Consider the following 21422-nt stretch of genomic DNA (forward strand, 5'->3'; position numbering starts at 1 on the left):
AGTACTAATTTCCCTTATAAAATCCCATCACATTTATGATCTTCTGTTTATTAGCAGTCAAGAGGATTAGCATGCTCTTTAGAGACCAAATAACCTTGCCGAACTACCCCTTTAGAAATGCTTTAATATTGTTTCATTTACACTTTGAGGTTACAGAGTTTTAAAATTACTCCTAACTACAAATTAATCAACACCATTTTACTACATTACTAGTTTTACTGACACTAATTTTACAATACTAAACCCAAGTATTTGATGGCCAGCACATGCTTAGGAACTGTGATCTGGAAGCCCACTCTCTCAGCAGCACTCTGCATGTACCACGAGAAGCTGAATGTCACAACATGCCTCCACTTCCACAATTTCTTCTTCACAGAGCAGTGAAATGCCCAAATATATTGCAATTACTGGCACACACTTCTCCTATACGGGCAAGAAATATTGATAAGAAAAAAAACCCTCAAACTTTTCTTTGAGGGTAAAAGCTGTTTTTTTTCTCAGTTAATGCACAGAGACCCTGCAGTTCCCTGCAAGAAGAATGGAATTATTTTTGTCGTGCTAGGAAGAACCTCTTTTAAAATGACCATCCAAGCCATAAAGGCATGCACTAGAAGTAACTGCCCTTTTCCTTGAAGGAAACCATCTTCCTTGAAGGAAGTGAGAAGGGAAAGATACAGGAGTTGAAGAGCTGTCCATACACTGAGTGTCCCTTCTAGCAGCATGGCAAGCAGAACCAATGCAGCCAAGGTGTTAGGTCACAATGGAGCATACAAGCAGTAAAACCCACCACTGCCACCTGTCAGGTCCAAGCTGGAATAAAGGAAAGAGAGCTAGAAGGAAAACGAACATGATCCAGAAGGGGATCACCTGAACACCACTTTCCATTTAAAACTGTCTCAACAGGTTGGCCTTGATCTGAAGACAAGTCTATTTAGCTTGATAGGCCTAGTCAGAACTTCTCAGAGGCAAGTCTGGGGGCATGTTGTGCACCTGCATTTTCCTTCTCACCCTTCAATTTTGTAATTTACTTTATCCACAGACACCAAAACACACTAAATTATTAAGTGACTGATTTTGAGCATGCAGAAGAAAACAAACCACACCAAAAAAATCTGCTCTTGACAGAAAATTGTTTCCAAACTAGGGCAAGTTAGCATACAGAAACACAGCTACTCCAGCAGTCTATCTACAAACCAGCACTGTAGAAGCACCAAACTCCTGTTCTAGCCAAATATGTAAGTTCAGCATGATTACTCACACACCCTGAAGCTCACACACCCTGAAGTGCTTTAAAAGACCAGGATCCTCACCAGAGGGTCACCATCAAAACCTGAGACCAGTGCTGATCTTCAGATCTTTACCCAGACTACCAGCAAAACCAGTAATTTTCAGCAGTGTGACTAAAATCACATAAATGAATGCTGAATGCTCAGAGTCAGTGTTAAAGTTTGCCCTGAAGAGAAGTGCTTTCTCAAACCAAGCTATTACTACTCCCCGCAGGAAGATCCCCCATTTCAACATTCAGCATTATCTCATTACCTGCTGGTGCCCCTGCCATTACTGTTAAAGCTGCCATTGACTTGGTACCAATATAGTGACTTTTGACAAGGAAACGAGCCAATTCCAAGACTGTATCAAAAGGCTGGCTCAGCACTTTCTGGGCCCATTCACAAACAAGCCGGCAGGCTGCAGAGACGACTTCCTCATCGGCACTTTGCAGCTGCCCCGATGGCTCTGCTCCATCCAACTAAACCAAACAAACAGAGGAGGAAAGGTTACTTTCATTAATAAGGGCATGAAGGTTACTTTCATTAAGGCATGAAAACAAAATCGAAAGCAAATTATTATCCAAATCACACCAGAAGTTGGAGTAGTGTGTTCACAGTTTTACATGAAATTATGAGAATGAGATCACAACATCAGTATCTTTCAAAATTAGATGTCTTAACGATAATCTGTGGGTTGTTCCCAAAGGCATTATATGGAATTGACATTTCTGGAAGGAAATCACAGACAGAATCCTAATATTTGGAGCACCAACAATTGATTTCTCCTGTACCCAGCGTCTTGTCAATTTAGTAGTCACTATTACCCAGGAACTGCTTCTTTCACTGGGGTATCTCTTCCTGAGCACTGACTTAAAAAATACAGTAAAAACTAAACAGAATCAGAGTTTAAAATATGTAATGTATACAGTGAATAGGAACACTGTGAACATCTACCTCACTTCCTAAATTAGTTTAAGAGTATTGCAATTCATTGTGAATTTTACAGAAAAAACCATTAAACAGAATATAAGAAGCATAAAGACAAATCTTTAAAGCTGCACAGATCTTCACTTTGTTTTGAAAAGTTCTGACAGAAAAACAGCATAATAAATGCTAACTTGCAGAAATATATATAAATAAGCAAATATTTATCATACCCCATCTCCAGTTTTATGAAAGTCAAGGTTGGGCAGTGTTGGCATATGCACAAAAGCCTTCTTCCTCAGTCCACTGTAGCAATATGTGAACAACAATTAAGGTCTACACTGTCTGGTTGTTAGCTGAGGGATAGGAGAGAAGAGCGGTAATTCCTCTGATAACCCTCATAAGCTTCAAAAGCAAACTCAAAACAGAACTAAGAACTCCTGTCATTAGCATGATCTCACAGCCAGTCAGAATCAAAAGTCTATCAATGGCTGCATTCTTGGCCAGGTCACTGGGTTTCTCAATCCATGCAGAGATACTGGGTATGATTAATTTCATTTGATGACTTAGAACAAGCACTAAACCATTCCAGGCAGCCTCAATTAGCTACTCAACATTCAAATCATTAACATACATTTTGACTAAACTCTCTTTCTAAAACAAGATGGGAGAATTAACCAAAAAAAAAAAAAAGTTAATCACTATTAAAAAAATGCATTCTCAAACTTAGGTTCTACTTTGTTTCCTTCTCCTGAAGGACCTCCTCAAACTGAAGTTTCCCAGGACAAGATAAAGTGCCCGATGAGTGCATTTCTTCCTAAGATTTCACACTACTTTTGAGGCACTGTCTCCTTATCCATGATAATTTTTCTGTAGAAACATAAAGACCCAGACTTTTTCTTACACCAATCTCATCAAATCGGTACACAAAAATATGCTCCCTTTAGTATTTGTATTCACTTCTTTATAGGTCTAACAATCAAATCAGCCTTTTTTTTTTTTCCTCTCCCCAGCATCAGTCTGGGAGCTCACACACAGTGTATTTTCTCCATGATACACAAATCCTCTCCAGGATCACTAATTTTTCACATTCTGTAAACATGTCTGTATTATTTCCTAGGCCCTGTAGTTTGCAATTGCTTGCATTAACCTGGATGGAGTATAGTTACAGTACAAGAAATCTAAGGAGCCTGGGAATTATGGTAGGTGTGAGACAAGGTCACATTTTGATCATTCTGAATTAGAAACATTGGAAATAGAGCTTAAAGAGATCCCCTGGGTCAAGCTACAATTACATCGTATGAGTTCTTCCTGAACACTTCTCTAGCTCTACCCAAACATGAGCACTAAGTTTCAGATTTCACTGCTAGATAATCCAACACGGTATTTTATGAAACAGTTTAACTGACACATAACTTCTCCATTTACTACAGCGTGGAAGGTTTTTTCCCTCAATGGAAGACAAGCAATTCTGGGCTGCCTGCTAGCATTTAATTCTCTAAGTGCATGCTTCAAGTGAGACCTGGCAAAGGCCAGTACCACAGCACATCCACATCATTACTGTTACTTCTTTTGAGTGGCTTTTAATTAGGGCCTATGAACCTCAATGCCTTTTAGCCTTTTCATGCTCTCTCTCCCCCGCTTACTGCAGGGGCTTTGCCTACCCAGCACATCAGGACACAGTGAGAGTCAGCCCTGGGGAATGCAGCAGGCAGGACATTACTTCACCATGGCTTCTAAGGCCTCTCATGGGAAGGTACAACTCTCAGCTCAGAAAAGAAAAAATTCTGACTGATGAAAAAACTGGTCTGAAAATCACTAACAGTTTTGGTTCCTTTATTCCAATATCTCTCTTTGCACTAAATTACAAAATTTTTTTGATGCCTTGATGTTGTGACAATTCAGTATCAGAACCTAAATTTAAATACTTGTTTCCAAACTTGTATCTTGCAACCTAACACTACTGCAACTAGTAATTTTTCAAGAACGTTGGAAAAGCATCGGCATTTTTTATTCAACATTACTTCTACATTTAGCCAGTAGTTAAGCCACAACGACAGATGTTCTCCAGGCAAGAGCAGAACAAGTTACTGAGAAGCGTTCTAGCAAAGGATATTTTGATTTGCCTCTTGTGCCTAGACGACGGGCCTTCATATTTGGAAAGACATTTTTCATGATCTTTCCAAAATCAGCAGCACTTAATGGGTGGTAGCCAAGATTGTCACAATAGCTCCTGCAACAAAGAGAAAGAAAGCGTGAATGGAATCGTAGTTAATACCAGAGGCCAGCCTGCATGCTAGACTCCAAAGGTTTTCAAAAGAAAACACTTATCCCCGTCCATATTTAGAACCACATTTAACATTAATTAAGCTATCCACAACGAACTGAATGCATTAAAAATGTATAAACAGAGCTATTAATATCATAGTTTTTGCCTTGTTCTCTACAGAGTTCAAAGACAAGTCATGTGGAGACATAACAAGCAGTGGCACTATCTAGAGCACAGTTGAGATTTACTCCACATCTCAGTTTGAAGCGTATGTTTCGATTCACATATTTCAGGACACAATAAAGCAGAGATCCTGTTCTAGCCAGAAGCACAGCTTGAGTGTGGTAAATCCTGCAGGAATATTTGAAAAGCAGTAGGTAAGAGATGCGTCCGTGTCCAGAGAAAGATTTTGCATAGATAACTTCTATTTAATAGACTTCAACAGAACTAAACTTAAAAGATGCCTTTCCAGGGAAGCAGCTTTAGAGGTGTAACATAAGCACATACTGAGGACCCAGTCCTCCTACCACTGTGGCTCTATTGAACTATGAGAGCTGCTTGATTATAGACAACCCTATTTAACAGTCCTAAAGTAACAGATTCCAACTGCTGCTGCAAATGAAGATCATCATGCAGCTCAGTATACAACCTGATAATATAGGGGAATAAAGAAACAAAACATAATTATTTTGCCATCTTTACTTGTTCTAGTAAAATGGGCACTGTTACCTGTCTTCAGTTCTCAAAAACAGCAAAAGGAATTCTGTTTTGGTGTATGAGACATTTAAAAAATACATTCTTGAGGCAGAGAACAAGAACTGTTGATTTTGCTGTAAAAGGTGAATGCTCTGGAAAATCAGAAACACAAAGCAAAAGGAGAAAAAACCAGGACCTGCTCTGGAAGTGTGTAAGGCTGCACGAAGACAGCAACTCCCTGCATTGTTGCACAGACAACGATGTCCTGTGGCCTAAAATGTACCAGTGTAAATCCTTCCCAGTGAGACTCCCAACAGCCACAGCATCAACACAAGATAGCAACAACCTCCTTTCCCGTGAGAAGTCCTCTCAGCAATACACAAAACCAACCTGCCTCTGAAAAGGTGACTGTACATGATCAGCGTGGTTATCAGAAAGAGCGCAGAGAAACAATGACTTCACACCCCACAGTTGCCTCTACTCTAATCAGGTACACACACACAAACCAATCCCGGAAACTCAGGCAGATGCAAAGAAAAAGCAGCAGTGTGGAACAGATTCTTCACCCACAGCATCACCCAGTAACAATCTGCATCCAAGCAGGCCAATCAAAATGTCTTCTCTTCAAGTTGTAGCTCTATAGAAGGATGTATGTATTTCTTGAGATGCTTCCACTACCTTTACTTTCTCAGTAAAAATATTGGTTACTACAGAGCACGTATCTGCTGCTTTTACCATGGCTGTACCTTGGTATCCTCCACTTGGAAAGCACCACCACAGATTTAATGATTTTGATGAAGACAAACAGCAACATTTACACTCTCTGGTGCTGACACTCCCCTGCAGAGCCTCCCCACCACATCCAAACCAGGAGACATTGCCTACAACTGGTACACAGTCAGGCATCAGTCTAGTTTCTATGTGGAAAATCAAGAAGCTTTATATCCAATTTATATACCAACACATTTCATTTCAACGTATGTCACTCACAGAAGCTGGTTTCTAGATATGTCACTTTGAAGTTATTACAAAGGAATTCTTTGCTGCCTCACTGTACCCTCATAGGAATCAGACATTGCTCCATGCTTAGTAAATCGATCTCTGTGTGCTTTTTGTCCCTTGCATCGTGCCAGGCCTCCATGGATTCAAACTTCAGGCTGAAAATTCCTTAATGGAGGGTCTTTGTTGCTTACTGATGCTGATTACAGGACTTTAAATCTCAAGTACCATTCAAAGGAGGACTCTCTGAATTTCTCTACCATAGACAGCAGTATCTTTGATTGAAACTCAACAATGTCAGCAAAACAAAGTGACAAAAACCAAAAAAAAACAAGCTAGCAAAACACCAGGATTAGGGACCTACTATTAACTTCAAAGTTAAAATTATTTCCCGCTTAAGAGAAACTAAATAAAGAGAATACAATTATCCATTCCTCAAGTCTAGCACATCTGCTGCAAGACAATCACCTGCTAGCAGCAAAACCATACAGTCTAAATGGTCCCCTCATATCCACAGTGGAAGCTCCTGCAAGCCTGTAAATTCTGAGCTATCAGTATCATGGAATTTCAGCCTTCAGACAGATCATCCCACATGGCCCTCCCCCTCCTGGCTTGGCGGAGAAGCCTCCATGTCCATCTGTGGGCTCTCATTGACTTGACAGGACATACCAGGAGTCTCTCCCCTGAAGCTCTTCTCTCTGCTACTTGCACTCTTGGCACATCGCTGAGCCCAGGAGCTGTTTTGCTCTTTGAAGGGAGGGTGGGAAACAGACAGGGGGAGGGAAGGTCTGAGCAGAGACAGGAATGACAACGGACACGCGGTTGCTTTGTTCCTTTGTATAGAGCTCCCCTACACGATAAGCAGAAAAGGCTTTTTTTCTGGGGGCGGGGGGGGGGGTAGGTAAGATCTTTGAATTGAATGTACTCCAGACATAAAATGCACTGGCGGTGCATTTGAATTAAAACACACAAAAAAATTAACCAAAAAGATGAAGAGAGGCTATGCAGCCCAGCTTACACAGCTTCCTGGGCAGAAAAAACCAGCATGAATAGCACATGATAAAGAACCTACTGAATGAAACAAACTAGAGTTCTTGGTTTAGCCAACCCCAAAACAACTGGTCTCCCAAAATGGGTTAGAGTCAAGAACCTCAGAAAGGCATAGGCTCTCATTAGGCTGACAAATAATGCTGGCACATAAATGAGTCCTTATAATCAGACAGGATGGAAATCAGATGTCTCACAACCACTAGAGAAATGAAATTGCAGGTCAGACTCCCAGGAGCAGCAGCAGAGGTGAGAAACAACTGCTCTAAGTGGAGTTTGATTGGCTTTCAAAGGAATTACATGGGTAGTTGCTTATAACATGGGACTAGACTTTGCAACAGAATAGGTCCCATCCTATTTCTATCAGGGAATTTTATATAAAAACCCTGGATAAGCACTACCCAACAAGATTAGTATGTACCTTGTGTCCTTTATGTGTTCAACAGACATGGCATACCTATACCTACCGCCCTCTTCTGTGTCAACTTCTGAATATTCTTCTAACTTGTTGGCTAATATTCTTAACACTAAGTGCATATAATCTATGCATCAGGTGGCACCAAGTGGCCTAGCAGCCAGTAAAGCAAGGATTAATGATTTACAGACTAAAGGAAAGAGATACAGGAAGAGTCAAAGACTCCTAATCCATATTAAGCGTATCAAGTGAATCTTCAGGACACCAAACTTAAATATGAATGACTTTCGCCCCTCGCGTCATGGCAGTAGAAGTAAGGTAAGAGGACTCAAGTGTTTACTGAAGGCTCAACAAAAAACTTTTGTGGGCAAGCAAGGATTTTGCCTGCATAACTACTGCAGGACTGCATTTAGATTTGAAATCCTAATTATCTAAACTCAGCTAAATCTACACATGGCTGTGTGCAGAAGGATGTTTTCTAATAGGGACAAGATACCCAAGTAAAATTGACTTACATGAAAACATTGAAAGGATCTAATGGGAAGCAGCATCCATTCACTGCAGGCTGGATAACGTGCTGGGCACCTCCCCTTGAGCTCCCACACGTTCCAGCCAGTATTCCCACATAACTCCCAGAGGAAGATGGCAGAAGAACTTTGAGCACCCAATAGAAACCCAGCCTCTTACAACTCCATGTATTCTGTCAGTACAAGGAGCATCACAACATCAACAAGAGGTGAACCAGCTCCCATCTACCTCCTTTCTAAAATTCAGCTGCAAGCTCTCAGTCTTCCCAAGTGCTACTGCCTTATATTGTGATGCATTTTTAATTTATTTTATCCCTTTCAAAAGAAAGATGAATCCACTCACTTTTATCCAGTTAGAAACATGAATTCACACTTAAATTGAAGAGTAACAAAACAGAAAGAAGAGTCACTGTATTGAATAAGCCCAGTGAGAAGGGGCTACTGAAATGTGGAGGGGCTGAAAACACTGTCAGCACGTGCCAATGGTGAACTTGTGTGGAGTGCAAGCTTCTGTCTTTTCCTCTTCATAGAAAAAAAAATGGAAGGTGATGCAGAAGGCTGGTAGTTTTACAAGATTTATTTTGACCAAAATTTATGGCAGGAATGAAGATGCTGGTATGATGCAGCAACCTTCTGAAGCCTTGCACTTTTGATTTACACATGCAGAGTGCATAAGCTTGCTTATGTGAGCTCATGCGAGATCCATCTCTGCACACAGAAGAAAGCAATGGTAACTGGTTAATATAACAGAACGGAGTTTTGTGAGGTCTTAGCACCCTTAGGTAAAGAAAAAGGACATATCAAAACTAACTCACATATTTATATGCCTGTTCCCCACGTCCCACTCCAGGACTACTTCTCCGTTTGTGTGTAAGAATAGCTCATGAAAATATTCAAAGAAACTGAATGTTTTAAAAACAGAACAGAAGCTTTCAAAGGAGAACAGATTCCAAACATTTGATATTTTCTTGAATATTTGCTTACCACCCTTATTTTGTTAGGGAAAAAAAATACAATACACAAATACTTGATGCAGCTACATACAAAGCCATCCAAATTTCACACTCCACAATCTGTAGATGATGATATTTCCGGGCATCTGCAGCTTGGCACAGCATGGAAGCCAAGCAGATTTGTTGCTGAAGCAGGCCATAAATTATTTAATAAGAAATATATTTAAGAATAAGGCTCCCATCTCTCTCCTGCACAGCAGCTGCCGCTGTTGCTGTGTCTGCGCGAGCGGCTGCTGCTCGGGGATTGGCCGCCCCAGCGTGTCGGTGCCATTGGCTGCGCTGCCAGGCTGCGTCACCGCTGCCGGCCCTGCAGGAGCTCACAAATAGGTGTGTGCATGTTTATCAACCCCAGGCAAGCCAATGCCATCATGCTTCAGCTCAATCACAGTAAAACACTTCAGCAGAGAGAGTTAATTAAAAGGAGGTATTTGCAGAAAGCAGCCCTGCAATAACAATTACTATTGGGGTGAATCCTGTAGGCACTTAGGAGGTGAAGGGATTCAGCTCTCTGCAAATTACAGTAATCGTTCAGGTTATGGAAATATTCATACTAGATCATAAATCTGTTATTCATCTTCAGGCAACTGGGCTGAGGATGATTATTTCTTTCCCCCTCCCCCATGGGGTATGTTCTGTAAATGAATTCAAATCCAACTTTCATCAGACAGCTCTCTCTCCCTTGCTTCTAATCGCTTTCTCATTACACGGTAGCTTTGAGACTTGACAACACAGACTCACAGTGGCCTTGGTTACTGGTTTCATACATATTCAGATATATTGTGCATCTGTAGAAATCAGGTTTGCTGCAGGAAGGTCCAATATTTATGCATTATTCTGAAAAGAAAGGTGCGACGGGCAAGATCATATGTGCAAAACAGCTGCATCTGTGGGGAACAACTCAATCCCTCACCCTTGTTAAGGCAGTCATATAGGTATGTAAACAGGCAGATCAACACATATTGTAACTGATGCTTTTTACCTGTGCCACTGCACAAAACAAACCCAATATTCATTCATTCACCTACTGATACTGATATTCACTTGTTAAGAAATACTTGTCCCTTTCCTTCAGCAACTGTACATGTAATGCACAATTTAAACATCACAGTCTTATCTCCAGAGGCAGCAGCAATGAATACAGTTTGCCACAGAGCAGCTACTGCATTCTCAGGTACAGCAGCATGGTCCATCACGTGTCCACACACACCAGTGGGGACCCGCAGAGTCAGTGTCACAGAGCACTGCACTGGCTAAAGCAGTAGCATGGCACTCACTTGTACTCATCATACACCTCCTGCTTGGGAAGGGATGTCTCGGGGTGCTCTTCCAGGGTGTTGCGTATCCAGGAGAAGGCGTGCATCTGCTGGGCACGGCTGGACGACATGGAGAGCTGATCGCTGCGGAGAGAACGAGCACGGCTCATGAGGACATGGCTCTGTGGAAAACTTCAGAACTGCCTGCCTATACAGGTGGAGAGACACCAGAGACAAAGAGGGCCTGCACCTCATGGATCTACCTATTCCTTGAGCCTTGGGCAGCAGTTTCTCCCTCTTTCATCCACAATTTAGCAGACTCCACACACCAGTTCTTGACTGATACACAGCTGCGAGTACACAGTGACTCTTACATTTATTATTCCTTACTGGCCATCTCTAAACTTTTGCCCACTGAGTTTGCCAGCTGTCCTTTGGGAACACCCAGTTTTCCCAGGAGATACTCAGTGTGCTTCCTGTAGGCATCTGCCTGCCTATAACCATCCTGCTGGGAAGGGGTTTATTTTGTGACACTCTGATCTGCGGGCTGGTTTTCTAGAACTTCCTTCAGTCAAACGAGTGTTACCAGAAATACCATCAGCTTTTTCTTTCACCCACCATCACATTGGTGTTGCTATTTTATGACTTCATACATAAACAGTGTAGGAACAATTACACAGACTGTGAAACACTTTCTGTGATGACTCTTTCATTTTAGGATATTTATAATCACAAGCTTTTCATGCAATAGAAGATTCTAAAGTTTAAAAAAAACCCAGCATCTGATCTACAGGAAAAAAAAGAGTACTTAATGTTTAATAAAGGTTGCTTCTGCTACCAACATCATGTGAATGATTCCTCAGCAGTTAAGTGGCACAGGAAGTAAAGCAAGTTATCAGTACTAACTGCTCACCTTTACACTCACACACATACCTTTTGTCTCCATTGTTGGGACCCGAAGGCAGCTGAAGGTAGAGGTAGAGTTTCTCTAGGTCTGTAAACTTCTCAACTTCTTGCTAAATAAGGTGTTTTGATTTGGGAAAAAAAAAGTCGAGAGAGGTAGGAGAGGAAAAAGCAAGTAAGAATAGTTGAGCTTGACAGCTAAAAACTGTTATCTGACAGTATATTCCTAAATAATATCATTTTACAAGAATATATTTATCTATGTGAAAGAACATGACAGTGAGCACTATGGGACCAGAAATGTGATTTCCTACTTTATTTGCACATCGTCACCCACCAGAAAGTACTTGTTACAATTACAAAATTCACCTGCAATAAAAGCAGAATCTGGAAAAATGTTTACCATGGATTGCTTCTGTAACCAGACATGTAACATGAAAACTTGGTCTTGTCAGACAGAGCACACAAGAAGCACCTCTGAGAAAGCAAAATCACAACCAGCTAGCTGTAACAGCATAGAATGCCAGATGTGATCCTGCACTCCACTATATTTACTAATAGTTAAGTGTCATAGACTTCCATGAAGCCATTTCAAAACCTATCTATGTACGTATGGGTTTTTTTGTTTCCTTTGGAAATCACTTATTGAAACTGTTACTGCACACAAGCCCTTCAGGTAACATCCATCTCACTTATGCCAGGCTCCTCCTCCAGAGGATACCAGCTGAGGATCAGACACGAGGGGGAGTTTTACCTGTTGCATGCAGCCAGTGATTGCTACACAGAGACCAGCTTTTGGTCATCTGAAACCAGTACATGGACTTAGAAATAGAAGGAAAATCAACTGTGATAACATGCTCAGGGCCTGCTCAGCAGCAATGCAAAGAAAGCCACGCCGCAGGAGGCACAGGGGGTTTCCTTCAGGAAGACGCTACAGAAGCACTGCCTGAGCTGGTGCACCATCAGTACAGAGCTGGTGACCCACACGATCCTTTCTGAAGTCAGAATACAGCTTCTGGATTACTGCTAATTCTGCTTATCTTTACTGGTGTTTTACTGCCAATGTAACATCTTCCAGAAGGAAGAACAAAGAGGAGGTACCAACAGGCAGTGAGATCTGGCTCACTCCAGCAGTGAGCAGAATGGGGAGTGGGGAAACCAAAAATCTAAACTTCACTTCAAACTGGGGCTCCCTACCAGACCCAGTCACATCCAGACCAACCTCGTTGGCACAAAACTGACAGCAGCATAGCAAAGAGGAGGTTCCAATTCCTCCTCCCTGCCCCCAGACCCTGCACAAGGACTGGTGGGACACGGTGTGCAGGGAGAGCATGGGGTCTCCATGACCCCAGCTAGCAAACCTCACCCCAGAAATCCTGCACACAACAGGGCCACCAGCAATGGGACAGCCTTTCCAGAGCCAAGAGAAACACTTCAGCAGCACACAGGTAACAGACACTGCATGTGTTGCTTTTATAAGTTGCAGCAAACCACAACATTTGGTTGGGTTTTTTTTCCTCTGACAAACTCCTGAAATTTGCTGACACCAATTTCTGTGTGGCTCTACAGCAGCTTACACAGCAGTGGTGCTCAGACCACCAAGTATCCAGAGAGGTATTTCCTAATAATAGGTGTATTTTGTCAAATTCTCTGTTCTGCCTTTCCTGTATGAATCACAGCATTTAAATTGGTGGGTTTTGCTTTAGCAAGCTCATTATTGCAAAGTCAACATTCTCCAAAGAAAGAATTTACAGAAAATTAATTATTTTTGAAAAGACAGAAACTTAACAAGAAAAATTGTACTTTGGTATTAGACATCCTCTTATCCAAGGAACTTAGCTCTTTTTGTCTTAAATGGCAAAAACCCAAGCAGTACACCAAAAGGCACTGTCTGGGTGGGATTACCTTGCATGGTAAGCACTAATCCATGAGACAAAAGAATCCCAGGCAAAACAATTCCTCCCCTCCTCTCCCCATGAGTCTGACACTGAAGTGAAAGACAAGTTCTCCCTTCCAAATCTATGCCCTAAGTGTAACACAGGAGGCAAAATTTTAGAAGAAATATTAAACCTTTCATCAAAATACACTGCAGTAGTCTCAGTGCCCACTGCAGCTGAAGCCATTTCTGTGTCACGGTAGGAGGAAGGGGCTGTGTGGAAGGGCCCTGTCTGAGCCATTCTGCTCACCTGCAAACCCCCCTAACTGAAGAAAAAACACAACAAAAAACCCCAACAACAAAGGAAAAAATGTGACTGGGACTGTTAGTAAAACCTTTTCCAAAGGATGTGAGTGAGCTGGTCACTCTCTACGAGCAAAACTGCATCCCTGCATCTGAGGTGGCTGAGGATTACAGCTTCCTCTCATCCCTGGCAGAGGCAGCTGGAGAGTGATGTTATCTCACTTCTGCACTCAAACCCCACTCCTCTCCATGCCTGGCCTAGGCAGCACTGTCTGCACAACTCCTTCAGCTTCCAGCAACAGTAGCAGGGAAGCTCTGGAAGGCAGGATCTTCTCAGAATGGGAGAGTTAAAAGAAGTCATAGGCAGTTCACAGAGGTAATCCTACCTGGTTGATAATTAGATAAACCTAAGCTTATTAGATGAGACTGAATCTATTTAGAGAAAATCATCTTAAAACTGAAGCAGTGACAGCAAGGAGATGGAGTGTGACAGTCAGTGCAAGTAGATTTGGGAAAGACTGCATTTTGTTTAGTTAAAATTTGTTAAACAGTGTTTTGTTTAGGCTGTTTTCTCTACACATTTCTGAAACCCTCAAAACCTGGTTAAAGCCTTGCTAAGTACAGTCTCTTCTTCAATCTCAGCTGACATTCACCAGTTCTCAATGCTAAAGGTCTGGTGAATCCAGTAATAACTGCAGTTGCTGTTACTGCAATTGTCCAAAGCATCAAGAATTTACCATTTTTTAATGCAATCAGAATCACAGTATTTGGGAAATTGGAGGAGCACCTCAGCTGCTCTATTAACTGACCAAGAAGAAAAAGGTTCAGCCATTCTGTGTTATTCTTTGTGCTAGGTTGGATGCATATGGAAATAAATAAAAAGGAACAAGAACACAAAATATTCTACAAATTCCCACCCCAATCTCCAAATAGGTCAACAGTGTGGAAAAAATAGGTCATTAGAGTGGAAGAGAAAAGGAATGATGCCATTTGAGTGGCATCAAAAGGAAGAATGTGATGCTGGCACCATCTTGGACAAACTCTCCTTTGTGCAGCCTGTTAAAGCTTGTGCTACTGTTGTTCTAAAAACCACAGAGCCTACACAATATCTGGGGAATCCTTTTCTGCTACTTAAAAGGACCTAAGTAAAAATCCTGCTTGAAGTTTCCTGACCTTGATTGACTGGTTCTATCACATCAGATGAAGATGGTGTAGTTCTCCAAAGGCTATTTATAAATCATATTTCTTGAAGTTGCATTAGAAAAATGCACAAGCATGCTAAACTGCTTGCAGGACTGAGGTGTAAAGCCAGCACAAAGCATTGCCTCTGGTACTCTTGTTCTTCACACATTACCTTTATCCCCTGCAACTGCAACCATATAAAACAAAGGAGGATTCAAAGAAGATGGGGAGCAGGCAGTGTTCATACTAATTTTTACAACTTGGTTTCAATTTAACAAAAAAAAAAAAAAAAAAAAAAAAAAGCACTCAAAATACCTCCATGATCTTATGTTCTGAGACAGAAAAACTAAGGAGAAAGAATTAAAAACCTCGAGTCACAGCTAAGCAAAGACTTTCAGTAACACATAAAGGAACAGACATCTCTGCTACTTCTGTTTTGATAGTTTCCAAATACAGATAGGTAACTACAGAAATGCACAGAATAAGTAGCAAACAAATTAAACCACACAGATCTGCTCCAAATTAATCTGTCCTTTTGCTGCCTAAGATAGACATGGAACAAGATTTTCACTGAAATAGATGCAACTTTCTTTATCAGTTTAACAGGCATTCAGATTGAGCAAAATAAACACCTGTGAAATAAACCAGGACGACCAAAACTATGTGGGGTAGTGTTTTTTAATAAGAAAATAGCACATTTTGATATCTGTTTCCATTGTGGGAGACACTAACTTGCCACTGCAAGTTTCTGCAGCATAAAGAGACAAACATCTATTCAGCACAGAATGAGGTTAAGGACTTAAATCTGCACTATAGGAAACAGAGTTTATTCATGTTTCTGCTTGAAGCAGAGAACCTAGAGATTTGAACAGGAATCCCCAAAATCAAAGAATATCTTTCAAGGTTCCTGACCTTGGTGGATTGGTTCTCCCCGTCTGGTTTTCTCTGACTGCTGATCTACTGTCAGGTCACAAACATTAGTCAAGCTTCATTTGAAAGTTGTCAAAAGGCATTACCATAGGAAAACTCCAAGAAAAAAAAAAACAAAAAACAAAAAAACCACCAAAACCGTGTGCTTTTTCTGGAAGGTTTAGCTACTCAGGCCAAACTCTAAATAAGATAGAAGAAGAATATAGTAAGGAACAATCAGAAGAGCTGCTACTTCTGTAATGTACACACTGCAAATGTCATTCAAATTTGAACTATTTCAAATTTCCATAATTAAAGCAGAATTACAGGTTATTTTTGTCCTCAAATTTGGATAAAGGGAGCTGAAGGCCAGGGGCACTCTGCAAGCTTTACGCAAGATTACTGTTTTAGAGAGCATGGACTGCTCTGAGTATTTCTTTCCACACTTTGAGTATTTATAGAAGACTACACTCTAATCAAAGTGAAAAAGTGCCAATGGCAATGTAACCTGCATCTACTGGCAGAAAGGTCCTAAAATTTGTCATACTTCAGCAGAACAAACATCTATTATTTAACAACCAGAGCTAAAAATAGCAAAGTAGTCAAGCAATCATCTCCCCATTCTATGAATAGAGAAACAAAAAGCAAAGGTGAATTACTCTAGGTCAGATGGTTTGTTGGAAGTATCACCAAGACAGAAAATAACTAATATTAAAAACACTTTTTTAATTCTAGAAAGCAGCCAATAAATACATTTAATATGCTTTATCTGAGCAGAAGCAGGAACATATTTCACGTGCTAAACATTCCAAACAAGCCCTAAAAGCACATGGCAGCTTTGTTCTGACAGTATCCAAGCACAGCTGCCAAGGCTTTGTGGAGCTTCTGCCTGTCTCCTGTAGGACCCAAGAGACAAGTGGCACTTTCGCTGCCTCAGGACAGACAGACACTGCCTCAGCATACCCCACAGCACCAGCAGCTCTGGTTTCCATCAATCCAGCACTCTCTCACCAGCACTGACCTCTTTTCAGAGGACTAAGGAAAGAAACCTTGGCCTTCTTGCTGAGTGATTATATGGAGCAAACAGTTTTAAAAATCGGGTTCAAAAGTTCACTTAGTATGTGGCTACAAATATAACAAGAGAAATCATAAGAGAATCTACTGCTAGACATGTTTACTACAGTTAAAAAGATGTCATAATGAATTTTTAATGACTGTTTACACCACAATTCTTGCTAATTATCTTTTTTGGATTGCACAGTACACAATGATTTCCTTATGATCTCCCAGGAAGTGACAGTATGTGGGAATGTGAGTGGTGCAGTGTAAAAGTTGAAGGCAGGTAACTCTGGACTCTTGCAGGAGCAGTTGCAGTCTCAGTGCCCTTACACTGGCTGCTTTCCACAGCCCTCTGCTGTGAGTGACCTCCACACCAGACTATCGCCATCACCTCTGCTGCTTCCTAGAGCTCTCCCTGCTGTTGAACTGTTGAACTTGGCAGTCTATGAACATTTGTGTGCGGCTCTGCACACGGGGGCTGTGACTGGTGCTACCAAAGGAGGGATTCAGAGCTACACAGCCACAGCCTTTCAGTTCAACGTGCTTGTAGATTCTCTCTTGCAGCTCACAGCTTTCCAAAGCACTTAAAACCACAGAAACCGCTTTGCCAGAATTCAGCTAAATTTTGATTTCCTCAAGCTATTCTGATCTTGGATTTTTCTTTTTAAAACCTGAACAGCATTAGATCTACCTTTGCTAACCTAGAGTGGCTTTTCCACTATTGACACAACTCCTCTGAACTCATCAGCAGGACAGACAAGGAGGCATCTGGAACAGAAAATTAGACCATCAGGACACTGCTGCTCCATTCCAAGTCAAGCCATGGAGACTGCTTTGTGTCCAAGACTTCTCTGCCAATCCAATGGATGAGACCTACCCAATACCCTCAGTACAAACTGATAATCCCTACCTCAGTACACAAGGTCCATAAATCTGCAGAACTTAATGCAAAAATAGTCCTAGTGTAATTCCATTTTCTTAAAACAGATTGCCAAAAGTAGATGACTGGTGAGCCTCCTACTTGTTTACTCCCTCTCCAATGCTGCTTAGAAACACCTACCCCAACTGCCATTTTTTTCTACAGAAATACCTGGTGTTAAAAGAGTTTTACAAATGCAGTTTTGCAATCTGTCCTTTTACCACTGAAGACTCACATACAAAATTAAGATCTTAAGGCACCTGCTTGGTGTTCACAAAAGTCAACAAGGAATAAAGGGGACAAAAATTACATTCTGCATCCCTATTCCCACTGGGTGCATTCAAGAACTTTTAAACAGAGGTTCAATGGGGTCCAAAGTTTGTTTGAAACACAATAAAGCTTTAAATCTTATACAACAATAATAAAAACATTTTAAGGCAAGACAATTCAGTACCACCTGAATTAGCCTTTGATAATGTGACTTTAAACAGTATTTTGTTAGCTCAGCCATACTATTTGATAGTATCAGATGGCTGTCTATGACACATTTTTGTCTTATCCACTGGTACTTCTGGATGAAGTGCTGAAGGTAGAAAGTCAGGATAAGCAATCCCTTCCAGTGCTAAGATTTATGATCTCAATACTCTGATTTAAAAAAACTTGCAACCCGCTCACTACTAAAAACAAATAAAACCTCTTTCTGAACTACTGCTTCCCAAAAATAATCTCTTATCACTGCCTAGATCCTGTTATTTTCATGCACAAATGAAGATTTTGCAATTCAAGGGCCTTTCCTGCTTCAAAAAATGATCTCCCTGCCCTAAGCAGCACAGCAGAACCAACAGGACCTGCAGTGTTGCACATTTCTGGGAAGGTACCTGAGATGGTAACTCATTTTGATCACATTTAGAGGTAGTACCTTCAAGTACTGCTAAGGAAAGGTTTCATAATAGCTGTCAGTCTCCAGAGCCATCTATTTTGGTCTTGCAGCTCATTAAATATTGAAAAGCATTCTGGAGTAGTACTTACCAAAATGCAGTCCACTTTAGATTGTACAGTTTTGCTAGATGTGAGGGAAGAAAGAGAGAAGAGAAATACTGAATTAGTTTAAAATCAATGACAAAAATATTACATATTAGAATTTCTATCACTGCATTACAGACTTTGCATCTTACTCTGAAATATCCTGCTAGTCTATGGAATAATAGTCAGATGTTTTTCTGTAGAAAGTGACCAAAACTTAACTGCTTGCTAGAATTCTTGCTGCTTGAATAAGAACTTTTATATAAGAACTGCATTTTTTAAATGAAATACCATTGCAACTATTATCCCAAGCTGCAGTGCAGCCAGGATGGATGCCACTACTTTTATTGTAGCTCTTACACAATTCAAATGCATTTGATTTGTTTATCTGTAAACACAATTAACATCCCCTTCTCCCCATGCTAAATCCCACCACTTCAAGGCATGTATTTCTAGCTTTCCAAAGAGCTGCTACAAGGCACACAGCTGTTATTCCACTGGCAGCTCTGGAGTTCTCCAAGTTAGTCTCTCTACCTCCCAGCTGGCTTATTAAGACTACACTGGGTGGGGATTCAATTGAAATATGCCAGGAATGACCTCAGTGCATGTGCCAGGGCAGGCAAACAGTATGGAACTTATTATACTTCCTATAAACACACCCATGAGCAGCTCCTGTGTTTCTCAAGGGTGCTGTGCTTCACATGCTTCCTCTGACAGCATTAGTTGAAGGCAGTTTATCACTGCTCTGAAGAGGAGCAGGAGGTTTCCAATACAGAAAACCCTAGCCTGAACACGTACTGAACAAGCATCAAAAAATTATTTTTTTAGTTCAGAGAGCAATTATTTTCCTAGTAAAATAAAACAATTCAATCTCCTTAAACAACAAAATATTTCATGGAAGCTATTTTGCTTTTGTACAGATGCTAAAAAAGCTAGACTAAGTCAAGTAGCTGAAGGATCTCCTAAAACTCTAAGAAAGAAACAAGCAAAACAAATGGCTCTAGTGTCTGGTGGTGATAGGAACCAGCATGTACTGTTCCATCAGATGCCCAGAGGCAGGAGTTTGGTTGCCCTGCTTGTTACACCACTTCCACTTTGAAACAAGACAATCTAAAAATCTCTTTTGTAGAGGCTGCTAACACTGATGACCCTCCCATACAAGAACTGCTCAGTGACAGAATACAATAAAAACTTTCAACAGGTCAGAACATTTGACAAGTTCACTGAAACAGATCCCTCAGCAGACATCCACTTCAGCTGACTTTGTGTAGAAGCCATCAGGTGGGTAGAGAGGAACACCAAGGAGACAGTAAAGCAGAGCTGCTGGGGATTTTGAAGAACAGGGAGTGCTAAGGATGGTAATATGGAAGCTCTGCTTTGCCTTGGGAAAGATGCTCACATACACTGCAGCAGCTGAACAAGGGAACCTAAATGTCATCTCACTCATCAAAAACCACCATCTTACCAGCAAAGCTGAAGGACACCAAGCATGGGAACCTGCTGCTGCTACATGTTGCCAGTGCATCTGACCCAAAGCTGCACAATGGGGATGATGGGGACACAGCTGCTCCAGCAGCATTTCTCCACCCTGGACTCCACCACTGCCTCCAACCCCGAGCAAGGTCTCAGTCCCTGTGCTGCTACAGATCAACAGCCTCTCCTACAAAGCACAGGCAACAGGAATCAGGCATATGTACCCATTCTTGTACTCAAAGCTCTTGTGTGGCTCCACATGACAGCTTATGCAGAAAGGGCAAGGGGATGCAGGGTACAGACACAGCAAACTCAGCCCAAACACAGCCCCTACAGACTTGCAGACAACACCATGCACTGGGCTTTTCAGGAGAGCACACTCCAGCCAGCACAGCTTCCCTTCTGCCAACCTGAGCATCAGCATGCCCATTTGCATTAACATCTTCTTGCAAAGAGAAAGAGGCAAGTTGCCAGGAGGCAGCTGGGCAGGAGATCCCTAGAGCTGTCCTTTTATCTCCAAGTATCAGTCTGAGTCAGGAAACGTAAACTCTCAAATTTAGTTGAGGCTCTTCCAGTTGTGACCTGTGCTCCTACAGCACCGATCAACAGCACCGAGAAGCTGCAGCAGAGGAGCAATAACAGCGCCAGGAAATACAGCTTCACTGTGTTTCCTTTTTGTAAACTGGTGGCACAAAAAGGACAGTCAAGTTCATGCCCTCCAATCTGCAAGCAGATGTTGTGACATTTTAAAAGGCAAAGGTCCCACTGCTTCAGCAGGGGTAAGTGTCATCTCTATTTAAAAAACAATTTTTCCATCTCCTGCTGCATGCTCTTGAGTATACTGGGAGGACATCTTTCAAATTTGTTAGTGGTAAACTGAGGTTTCTTTCTTCCTAACCAGAGCACAGGTAAAAGTTGCTTCATTTTACAAAGCTTGTGCCTAACAACAAAAATGCTTATTTCCCTTCCAGCCGAGGCAATCAAAGTGAAGGAATGGCAACCCCGAGGAATGAGCCCTTTGACTGGGACAGTACTGGGACCTGAGCACTGCACAGAAACACTCCATTTGGTGACGCTGCAGGAGACATCCCCAGCACACCAGGAGACAAAAGGACAAGTGAGAAAGGTGGCAAAGGGACAGACATCCCAGTTACACCTGCCACCTTTGTTTATTTTGCCCCACTTGTTCTCTAGCAGAACATACATGCTTTGAAAGCTGAAGTTTCATTTACAAGTAAGTCAGTCTGCTTCTGTCCCTGTCAAATGAATCCCTTATCTAATTACTACTGTAATTACCATGCCTGCAACCAGCAATTCCAACAACCAGGCTGAATCAGGCCCTACACAGAGCCATTTCTAACATC

The 21422-nt window shown here is 41.5% G+C and overlaps 1 protein-coding gene across 2 annotated transcripts in view; it reads right to left on the reverse strand.

The window, feature by feature from the left end:
• The window catches only part of RFX7 (regulatory factor X7), a 49613-nt gene that overhangs the window by 9215 nt on the left and 18976 nt on the right, over window positions 1-21422 (reverse strand). The window contains exons 2-7 of one of the 2 annotated variants that reach the window (XM_041468968.1): window positions 18592-18625; window positions 11345-11427; window positions 10433-10555; window positions 4309-4425; window positions 2426-2510; window positions 1540-1747 (exon numbers count right to left, since the gene is read on the reverse strand). In XM_041468968.1, coding sequence (XP_041324902.1) covers window positions 1540-1747; window positions 2426-2510; window positions 4309-4425; window positions 10433-10555; window positions 11345-11427; window positions 18592-18625 — 650 coding nt within the window. Of the gene's footprint in view, window positions 1-1539; window positions 1748-2425; window positions 2511-4308; window positions 4426-10432; window positions 10556-11344; window positions 11428-18591; window positions 18626-21422 lie in introns of those variants that run through there. The other variant, XM_041468969.1, reaches the window with a different exon arrangement.

This window comes from Pyrgilauda ruficollis, unplaced genomic scaffold (genome assembly GCF_017590135.1).
Source record: "Pyrgilauda ruficollis isolate IOZ18807 unplaced genomic scaffold, ASM1759013v1 scaffold23, whole genome shotgun sequence".
Lineage (NCBI taxonomy): Eukaryota > Metazoa > Chordata > Aves > Passeriformes > Passeridae > Pyrgilauda > Pyrgilauda ruficollis.